This window comes from Pocillopora verrucosa, chromosome 12, assembly GCF_036669915.1.
Source record: "Pocillopora verrucosa isolate sample1 chromosome 12, ASM3666991v2, whole genome shotgun sequence".
In the NCBI taxonomy this organism is placed as follows: domain Eukaryota; kingdom Metazoa; phylum Cnidaria; class Anthozoa; order Scleractinia; family Pocilloporidae; genus Pocillopora; species Pocillopora verrucosa.
Window position 1 is genome coordinate 1,443,296 of NC_089323.1, and position 10,977 is coordinate 1,454,272.

Below are 10,977 nucleotides of genomic sequence, written 5' to 3' on the forward strand. Positions count from 1 at the left end.
GACAAATTGTCCATGTAATCTAAACAAGGAAATAGCGAAGCAGAGTTTACTTTAACTGAAGTTTCCATTGCTGTGACTTTTAATGTAGGTGACATGGAATTTGTTGTTTTCATTAGGAAAATATTTACGCCAATAAATAAGGGAAACACTTGAAGTAAGCCATGTAGTCCTCAGTGGGAATTACTTTGGCGAAAATGTTCATGAATAAATGTAAATCTAGGCCGTAGTTAAAAAGGTTCAGGGCTTCAGGATAAAACTTGCATTTTTTTAAAAATTTCCTGTTCAATTTTTTTCATGGCTTTAAATTTACCTTAGTATAATTTGGAGATGTCTGATGATATCTTTCTTAGATTTAATAATTTATACTTAGGTATTCAGAGCACGCTTTGTTATTAGAACCTGTTATGTGGTCAAAAGTTTAAGGTATACTGTATCACAGCTGTTTTAAAAGAAATTTTTGTAAAACCAATGTTAATTTTTGACAGATTTTCATTACTACCATTGGTATATGCTGGTATAAAATGTAATAGTTAACCTTGCACATGGTTGAATATGATGTAACGTAGGATTTTAAAAACAAGCTGGGACAATTTCCACTAAACATTCTTTTTATAATGTCAGTGTATTTGGTGTGAATTGTTTTGATGCTATTTGTATTTAAAGTTGAAGCTATTTGTTCATTTACCTTAGTTTTTATTCATTAACTCATTAACTCCCAAGTTGTGAAGAAAAATTCTCCCAACTGATAAGAATGTGTTTCTTTGTTGCTTCATTCTGAGAATTCGATGAAACATAACGTTTCTAGTGAAAAATAATCCGCTAGTTTAGATTTTCTCTAATTCTTATTGACAACATGTTTGTCGGTGCATTAATTTTGTGAGGAGAATTTAAGTTATTATCAATCTTGGGAATAAATGGGTTCATTTTAGTGTCTCCGTTTAGCGCGTACTTTACTTAATGCCTTGAACAATTTAATGCAGTTTGTATTGTACTTTTTTTTACTTTTTTGTGTAAGAGAAATAGAGAGTGTATAAAATACAAAAACTGGGTTTGTTTTCAATGTCTGTCTCCATATTCTAAGGATTCGCGTGAGATGCAGGGAGAACAGATCCTACGGGGACTTCAATGCTTGTTTTGACCCGCGCGCGCCAAGTTGATAATCTTTAATCAACTGACAGTGTACTGACATTTCATGTTTCAAACCCCCACCCACTTAACAAACGCTCGTCGACTCTTCGATTGTGTCTCTTTCACTGTCTACCCTTCTCCATATTGTCACACGATTTTGAATGCCGACGGACGTGTTCATACTGTTTGTGAAAACAGGTTTTGCCTTCACAAATAAACGGACGGATGGGGACAACTCTTAAAAACTCCTTCTGGGTAAAGGTTTTCCTTGGGGGCACTCGCTGGCTGCGGGAAGGACCGGAATCTATTACGGCTGCTGACTATCCTTGAGACAATGACTAACAACAACAGGGTTGGCTCCAACGTAGATTTATTCTGCAAGCTCCACTATAATTTTGACCAGAACTGACCTGGCCAGAGCTGGTTCGACCCCCCTCTTCTTTTCTCTCTTTTCGTCTCTCTCTTCTTAAGCTTTACAAACAGTTCTATTTAAGCCTAACGTACATGGATGAGGTAATGCCATGAATAATCTAAAGAATCAGGTAATCTACTACACTATTGGCTAAGTGGAATTTCGCCTTTTACAACATTAATTACTTTCAAAGAGTTCCGGTGGATAACAATTACACAGAAGGATATGACAGGTGGCTGTTACAGTTAAACACTAATAACAACTGTTTACGGGTGACTGAAGGAGAACTGGTAGCGTTTCGCTTTGCTGAACTAAGCTTTCTACGTTGAATTTTATATATTTTAAGCGCTAGCATGAAAGAACTCGATAACTTAAAAATCCTATCGTTACATGTTGCCTGCTAGCGCCCTTTTTACCTTTTTACACCTTTTCACATTTGTGCATCTCTTTTTTCTCCTTCCTTTTGTTCCTTCCCTTTTTTCATCGTACTTTTCCTTTATTCCCATTTTTACGCGCACTTCTTTCATCGCCCTCAACTTTATTCTTCTACGCGCTTCATTAGATGCGACTATCTCCTTGTCTGTTTCAGTTTTCATTCGTCTCAATCCTCGCGCAACGTCAGGTCTCGTACAACTCATATACCTCCTTACTTCCCCAGAGTAGTTGTTATTATGCTTATCTTGTTCACTTTAGGATGGTGTCCTCTTAGCATCATGTCTAGTAAAATCTTAGTTTTCCTTTCGACTCATTCCCAGTCCTCAGGGGGCCTCAATTTTAAGTCTCAAGTCCTTTAGTGTCCAAATTAAGGCTTCTTCTGTCATCTGATTGGGAATTAATCAAACTCTCGCCCAGGGTCCACCTACATCGCGAGTCCAAGATGGCAGCAGGCCAATCTACAGACTTATCCGAGTCGGTAGCCGTCATCTTGGATGTAGACGCAGAGCGGACCTTGAAAGAGTGTTTTTACAAGACAATAATCAAGAAAGGTTAAGTTATTGTAATGGTTCCTAAGAGGTAGTCGATGAAAACCTTTGCGTCGTTCAAAGAAAACGTAGCATTTTCCAGCGCAGTCGTGACTCGTTTGACGTGAAGACACAGAGATGGCGAGTTGATTAAGGCTTTGAATTTCAAACTCTTAAAGGCGGGAAATATATCTGAAACAAAATCATTCACGAACATCACTATTAATTCTGAATAATGTAAATTCGATTCACGTTTACTTTAAATTATAAATTTTACTCCCATTTTGCCAATCATATAAAGAAATCAATACACTAAGCAACACCTTCAACAAGACACAGTTGTAAATCTCCATCCTCATCCTGAGTAGAACTATGCTATCACAAAGGTGGAATAATCGCGGAAGAATAACCGCGCTTAAGACCTTCCTATATACCAAGGAATTCATGCCAATAGATTCGACATGTGTCAGTAACCTACTTTCACATTTAACGTGACGTTCAGCTAAGATCAGCAAACTGCTTCTTTTTTTCTTCATTTTAAACGATTCCAATCCTAATAGTGGTGTCATATTTGCATAAGAAAGCTAATGTCAACCCGAGACTCTGCATTAATTTTTTTTGATGAAATGAAACACAACAAAGCAGAGATACCACGTACTTAAAACACTAACCGTTTAAACATTTTCTTCCACATGACGCTCTTAACGGGCTCAACGAGCTGCCAAAATTCTCTTCAAATCCGTTTTCGTTCGTGTGTTAGCTTGAATTCTATTTCGATTTCACAGTTCAGTTCGACAGTTTGACTGTTAAACCTTAAATGAAGATTTGTAGACACCAGCTGAATAGATTTATGAATTTGCTTAACGGCGAATGAACGCATTGAAATCAAAATTTATTTTCTTTAAGCTCAGCTCACTGAACTACAAGTCTGCTGTCAGCTGATTAACGTGGACGCTATTTCAGTCCCTTACATTTCTCATTTCTCGATGCTTCATGAAACAGGGACGCATTTTGTGACATAAATCTTGGCAATGACTGGTGTAAACCGCAACGGTACAACGGTACGTGCCTATCAAAACAACATGTCCATTTACTATGAAGCGAAACTAACGACGTACATCTAAAAAGTTCTGCTTTGATTCTTTTTTATCCCTTAGTATTGATCAAAGGATCAACAGTTTTTAAGGAGAGATCAGTGTATTGTGTTTCAACAATGAAGTGATTGAACGAATATTTATGGAAGATTTTACGATGACAACCCGTGTGGACATAGACGAACATGCATCACTCCTGCACCGCTCAAGCTATTAGCTGCCTCTTCCAAACGAAGACAGGCATCTTTCTCAGAATATTTTGAAATGATAAATGATCTTCTGTGTGACTTTGGTACAACCACATTTCAGAACATCGATCGATCTGTAAAAAAAATCTGTCACAAACAGAGATGGTCAATTTTATTTCATATAGTTTCGTAACCTTCAGTTGAATATACAAGTAACAAAAACTTCTTCACATAAGGTTTGCGGATAATTTTCTGATCACAAAACAAACAAATTCAAGACTTAAACTGGACTGTCTCTTTTGGCACTATGGCGTCAATATCGACGTCAAGTGCTTTCTTTTAAATATCGGGAAACTACTTGGAATAGTTTTATCGTAACACACAACACCGGCCTCAAACAAATCGAAGTTTTATCTGATGCCTTGATATCAGTAAGAGGAGAAAACATGAAAGTAAAATGTTTGCATACATTTTCTTCGATTATGACTTCTTGTATTTTGGCATAGCGGCAAGAAACCTTCTTTTTGAAAACACATTGCTAGGGTTATCTGATCTGTCGTTAAATTGTTCTCAGAGATATAAAGACTATCAAAAACAGCTGGCGCAATTATTCTATTGAGCCTCTTATTTTTTTTTATCCAATAGCTTATTTAACAACTGCGCTCTAATAATAATCATGACTTAATGAGTCTGCTTTGAAAGTCTGAAGAACAACTCAAGAAACCCCTATTTCAGCAAAGTGCTTCCTTTAGTGTCTGCTTCACTGCTTGTCTCACTTCACTAATCTTCCAGCAGTATAGGAACGGGTTTAACGTCGAGTTAAAGTAAAGTAAAATAACGGCTACTTTCCGTGTGACGACAAAGAGTAATGAATATTTTTTAGTATGAGCGATCACAATTTCCACTGTATATATTGGTGCAAAACAAACAACTAATGCTAACTGCACCCACAGTGCACTGTACACTGCCTTTCTGAATCGCGCCATTTTCAGTGTATTTGTTTGGCTCGTCGGCTGTTGATCACGCACTTGCGCTTGATGATATCTGAGAATGCAAAAAATATTTTCGTACGATGCGAGTGATATTACCTAGCAAAATGATACAACTAGGGAGCTGTACAGAAAGATTATAGGGTGATGAAAAAATCCGCTTAAAGAGGCGACATGGTTAAAAACCCAGAAGGTAGTTAAAATAATATACGTGCGCTTCAAAGTTACAATTTGTTTGTATCTCTGTCCCAACATCAGGGCGAGAAGTCTGTCCACACTCATGGCCGTCATCGTCATCAGAGTCACTAAAAGCAATACATAGGCTATGGTTTTGGTTGCGTCAAATGCGTAGCGACAAAGGCTCCAGTTTTCTTGAAACACGGACACCCAATAGAGAGCATTGAGAGGCTGGGGAACAAGCCCAACCAACAGATCAGTGGTTGCCAGACAACGATACAGGAGTTTGGACGGCGAATGAAGGGAAGATTCTTTGCAAAGGGCAACGAGGATGAGAGAATTCCCAGCAAATGCCGTAATGGAGAGGAAAATGTCAACCGCTACGAAGAAAATCGATAGTTGTTGTTGAAGCCCACCCACCAAAGAGGGAGAGCGTAACAGTTCTTGCAATGATTTCGTGTGACTTCCACCGCTACTGAAATTTGTTGTGGACATAATTCTTTCTTCGGCGTTTCCCTTGCTTCCTAACTGACAATCGCATAAAAAATTTTCTGTTGGGTCAAAAAAATTATTTTTCCCGAGAACCTTTGGGTGCCTCTGTTATGAAATAGCAATTAAAGGCAAATATAGAAACATCTGTCATTTCAATGTTTTTACAGTGCGGCAAAGAGTCGCTCTTTATCAGAATTAAATTCCATCATAATGGATGCTAAGCAACGGTCCATATCTTTTGCCTTATGTTAAGACTTGAATTATTATCAGTGATGCAAAGTTAAAACTGCAAAAGCTCAAGCTGGCGATGTCAATTGTTGTAGGAGAAAAATTGAATTCGTGACAATCACCGAATGTACTACGTAGACTACACAACTATTTAAAATTAATGTACAGCCACACATACAAACTTGTTTCAAAATATTTGAAATTAAATGTTTATCTAATTGCGCTTTTCTCTCCGTTTCGTATCCGAATAGAACCAAAAACAAAATAGTAACAAGATCAAGTTATTACGCCAGCAAACAATTTTCTGCAATTTCCTCTTTCACTTCAACTGTTGTCCTTCTTCTTTGGCCAGCAAATTTATATTGATTATCCCGGATAATGACGAACGAAAGATGGCCTTCTAGAACCTATCTGCAATTTGTTTGCTTCTAATGTCTTGTTCAAAATATGACGAGAAAATAATTTATTTCCATATCAAGTAAGTTTACATGTAAAGGGAAGTTATTCGGTTGTTGTTCAGGCGATACTCTTGAGCAATTAACAATTCTCCTTTGGTCATGACAATTAGTTTCCAATAATAAAGTAAACAGGGTAATTTTGTTATCGAGATGGAGAATAAGAGAATTGCCGGTTTATTTAGATATACTGTCATTATTTTGTGATGATGATCACTTGGAGAAATATTCCCTGTATGGTGGTAGATTATGAATTGCAAAAAGCTGGGTCGACTTTATTCTGTTTTGGTTTCTCGTTTCTTGTCATGATTGCAGCGAGAAAAATATTTCGTTAAGGCAGCAATTGTACAACGACGATCACTTAAACCCTATTTGCTACATAGCAATCATCTAAAAGCTTCCTCACTATTATTTAATCGTTAAAATACGTCAGATGATCGTCTGCTGTGTCAAAAAAGTCTTTTTTGTGCCTAACTTGTCATATACATCACGTATGAAATAAGAATAAGAGACAAATATTTAAACACATCTTTAAGATAATTTTTTTTCATGTTGCAACAAACAATCCGCTTTATTTAGCCTGCGAGAAGGCACTCACTATAAAGGCTTCAATACGAGTTACTTCCACCGTGAATAAGTTTGAGACTTCGAGTAACACGACTCGGGGGCGAAGGAACGCCGTGCTGCAGTGCTGATAATGAAACCTGAAACCATCGAAGGCCGATGTTTATACAACCTTGTTTTATTAATATAGGCTGTCAATCAAATTTCAATATCATTTGTGTAAGGTTGAACCTTGAATCGTTATCAGCCTCAGCAAGCTGAAAATAAAAGTTTAAGCTAAGGATGTCAAACCTATGACAATCAGTCCAGTAATTTGAATTTGTACAACGATTCAAAATTAATGCACGGCTACAGATGATTTATTTAGGACATTTGAATGGAACTGTGTAATTAGTAACGTTTTGTGGCTCTTTTACCTCCATTTCGTCTCCGACAAAAGAAGAACGAAACTAAAAAAAGCAAGAAATTACGTGTTCAAACAATTTTTCGCCGTTTCTTTTACATTCTTTATTTGTTCTCCCCCTTGCGCCAAACACATTTAAGTGATTGTCCTGGAAAAATTATAAAACAAAGTTCGTCTAAATTTTTCTTTGCTAACGTCTCGTCTGCGTAAAGAGAAGAAAAATAGTTTGGTTTCTAGCAAGCTTTCATGTATACAGCAGTGACTGAATTCTTCATGTCGTAATTCCCCTGGGCGACTAGTCATTCTCCTCCAGTAACCAGAGTTATATGGCTATGCTTAAGGGAAAATGATTATCTATTGATCGAGAACGAAAATGAAGGAATGGATACTTAAAAACTATCAACACTCGATAAAAATATTTAACAATTATTTGCCAAAGATGAAGTGAATATTGTTGAATAATTCCCGAGAGGAAGTCGAGGTTAAAACCTACACCTAGTTAAACCTACGTTAACAGCATTTATTATTTGTGAACCTAAGATCACTCTTGGTTGCTTGTTCAGCAACTCCAGCGTATCTTTCCAGCTCTCCAAACTTCCTGCTTGCATCGTATATTAATGACCGCACACTGACGCACGAAGCAATTGTTAAAATACCCGGTCAAAGATTAGGGAAAATTAGTTAACCACCACAGATACCACGCCTCGTTTTAAGTTGGAAAAATTTTCGTTGTTTCAAAATAATTACTCTCTATAGATTAAACATTTTATTCCGGCTTCAAATCAGTCATTTCATTTATCAACGGAGGATTAGCTGAAAAAAAAAAGCCAGAGGAAAGATTTAATCGTTAAAAGATGCGTCAATCCCTCCTTTAACAAGAGTTCTTTCCCAGATAATTTTCTTTCTGATCCTCTCTGATAATTTAGTACCTTGAAAATTTAACAAGAACATGTTCGTCGCAGCCAGCTGTTGATTTCAGTAAATAACGTTTCAGTTTAATTTCAAATTAGCACTGAAAGAGAATTCCCTTGACAAACACAAAGACGTGAACTATATTTTTTGTTTTACAATATGATATGGGCCTCCTAAGTCTTAAAAATCTATTTTACCACTTCTTCAATGGGTACATATACATGTTTTTAGGGCGATAATTAGATGGTATGGCATTGAAGCAAATTCTGAGCTCATACAAAAGCTTTGAAAACGAATTAAAAAAAAAAACGTTTGAGGAACCTTTGGACAACAGTTAATCGCTCGGAAATGGAGGAAATAAAATCCGTAAAACTCAGAGACAACCTAAAGATACACCAGCAACAAACTGAACATATGGTGACCTCTACACAATGATGCGAAACTTGTTTTCGCCGTTGTTATTATAACTTCAGCACATCGATCGATCTGTAAAAAAATTCCGTAACGAACAGAGATGGTCAATTTTATTTTATACACTTTCGTAACCTTCAGTTAAATGAACAAGTGACAGAAACTTCTTCACATAAGCTTCACGGATAATTTTCTAATCACAAAACAAACAAATTCAAGACTAAAACTGGACTGTCTCTTTTGGCAATATGGCGTCAACATCAACGTCAAGCGCTTTCTTTTAATTATAGAAAAAATGAGTCAAATAATTTTCTCGTAATACATAACATCGGCCTCAAACACATTTCTTAAACTACTCTTCTGAGTTTTATCTGATGCCTTCATATTACCAAGAGGAGAAAACATGAAAGAAAATTGTTTGCATATCTTTTCTTCGACCATGACATCTTGTATTTAGCATAGCGGAAAGAAACTTTATTTTTTAAAACACATAGCTGTGGTTACCTAGTCTGTCGTTAAATTATTTTCAGAGATATAAAGACTATCGACAACAGCCTGCGCAACTATTTTATTGAGCCACTTATTTGGTTTTATCCAATAACTTATTTAACGACTGCGCTCTAACAATAATCGCGACTTAATGAGTCTGCTTTGAAAGTCTGAAGAACAACTCAAGAAAGACCTAACTCAGCAAAGTGCTTCTCTAATTGTCTGCTTCACTGCTTGTCTCACTTCACTAATCTTCCAGCAGTATAGGAACGGGTTTAACGTCGAGTTAAAGCAAAGTAAAATAATTGCTACTTCCCGTGTGACGACTGAGAGTAATGAATATTTTTTAGTATGAGCGATCACAATTGACACTGTACATACTGGTGCATAACAAACAACTAATGCTAACTGCACCCACAGTGCACTGTATACTGCCTTTCGGAATCGCGCCATATTCAGTGCATTTGTTTGGCTCGGCTGTTGATGATCTAGTACTTGTGCTTGGTGATTTTTGAGAATGTGAAAAATCTTTGTGTACGATGCGAGTAATATTACCAGGCAAACTGATATAACTAGGCTGCTGTACAAAACGATTATACGGTGATCAAAAAATCCACATAAAGAGGCGACAAGGTTAAAAACCCAAAAGGTAGTTACAATAATATACGTGCGTTTCAAAGTTACAATCTGTTTGTATCTCAGTCCCAACAACAGGGCGAGAAGTCTGTCCACGCTTACGGCTGTCATCGTCATCAAAGACACTGAAATAAATACATAGCCCGTGATGTTGGCTGCGTCCCTTGCGTATTGACAAAGGCTCCAGTGTTCTTGAAACACGGACATCCAACGTAGAGCCATGTGAGGCTGGGCAACAAGACCAACCAACAGATCAGTGGTTGCCAGACAACGATACAGGAGTTTGGACGGCGGATGCAGGGTAGATTCTTTGTAAAGGGCAACAAGGATGAGAGAATTTCCAGCAAATGCTATAATGGAGAGGAGAATGTCAACCGCAACGAAGCAAATTGGTAGTTGTTGTTGAAGCCCACCCACCAAAGAGGGAGAGCATAGCAGTTCATAAAATGATTTTAAGTGACTTCTATCGCTACTGAAATTTGTTGTCGACATAATTCTGTCTTCGGCGTTCTCTTGCGTCCTAGCTGACAGTCGCATAAAGAATTCTCTGTTGAGTAAAAAGAATCAATTTTCCCGAGAACCTTTGGGTGCCTCTGTTATGAAATAGCAATTAACAGCAAATATAGAAACATCTGTTATTTCAGTGTTTCTACAGTGCGGCAAAGAGTCGCTCTTTATCAGAATTAAATTCCATTATAATGGTGCTAATCAACGGTCCATATCTTTTGCGTTATGTTAAGACTTGAATTATTATCAGTGATGGAAAGCTAAAACTGCAAAAGCTCAAGCTGGTGATGTCAATTGTACTAGGAGAAAAAATTGAATTCGTGACAATTACCGAATGTACTACGTAGACTACACAACTATTTAAAATTAATGTACAGCCACACATACAAACTTGTTTCAAAATATTTGAAATTAACTGTTTATCTAATTGCGCTGTGTGGCTTTTTTTCTCTCCGTTTCGTATCCGAATAGAACCAAAAACAAAATAGTAACAAGATCAAGTTATTACGCCAGCAAACAATTTTCTGCAATTTCCTCTTTCACTTCAACTGTTGTCCTTCTTCTTTGGCCAGCAAATTTGTATTGATTATCCCGGATAATGACGAACGAAAGATGGCCTTCTAGAACCTATCTGCAATTTGTTTGTTTCTAATGTCTTGTTCAAATTATGACGAGAAAATAATTTATTTCCATATCAAGTAAGTTGACATGTAAAGGGAAGTTATTCGGTTGTTGTTCAGGCGATACTCTTGAGCAATTAACAATTCTCCCTTGGTCATGACAATTAGTTTCCAATAATAAAGTAAACAGGGTAATTTTGTTACCGAGATGGAGAATAAGAGAATTGCCGGTTTATTTAGATATAATGTCATTATTTTGGGATGATGATCACTTGGAGAAATATTCCCTGTATGGTGGTAGATTATGAAT

At 36.9% G+C, this 10,977-nt stretch overlaps 1 protein-coding gene across 1 annotated transcript; it reads right to left on the reverse strand.

Moving 5' to 3' along the window:
- Nucleotides 1-9,102: 9,102 nt before the first annotated feature.
- On the reverse strand, nucleotides 9,103-10,052 carry LOC136277527 (adrenocorticotropic hormone receptor-like). Its single transcript, XM_066159852.1, has one exon. The coding sequence runs from the start codon at nucleotides 10,030-10,032 to the stop codon at nucleotides 9,103-9,105; it is 930 nt and encodes a 309-aa protein (XP_066015949.1). The 5' UTR covers nucleotides 10,033-10,052.
- Between the last annotated feature and the right edge of the window lie 925 nt (nucleotides 10,053-10,977).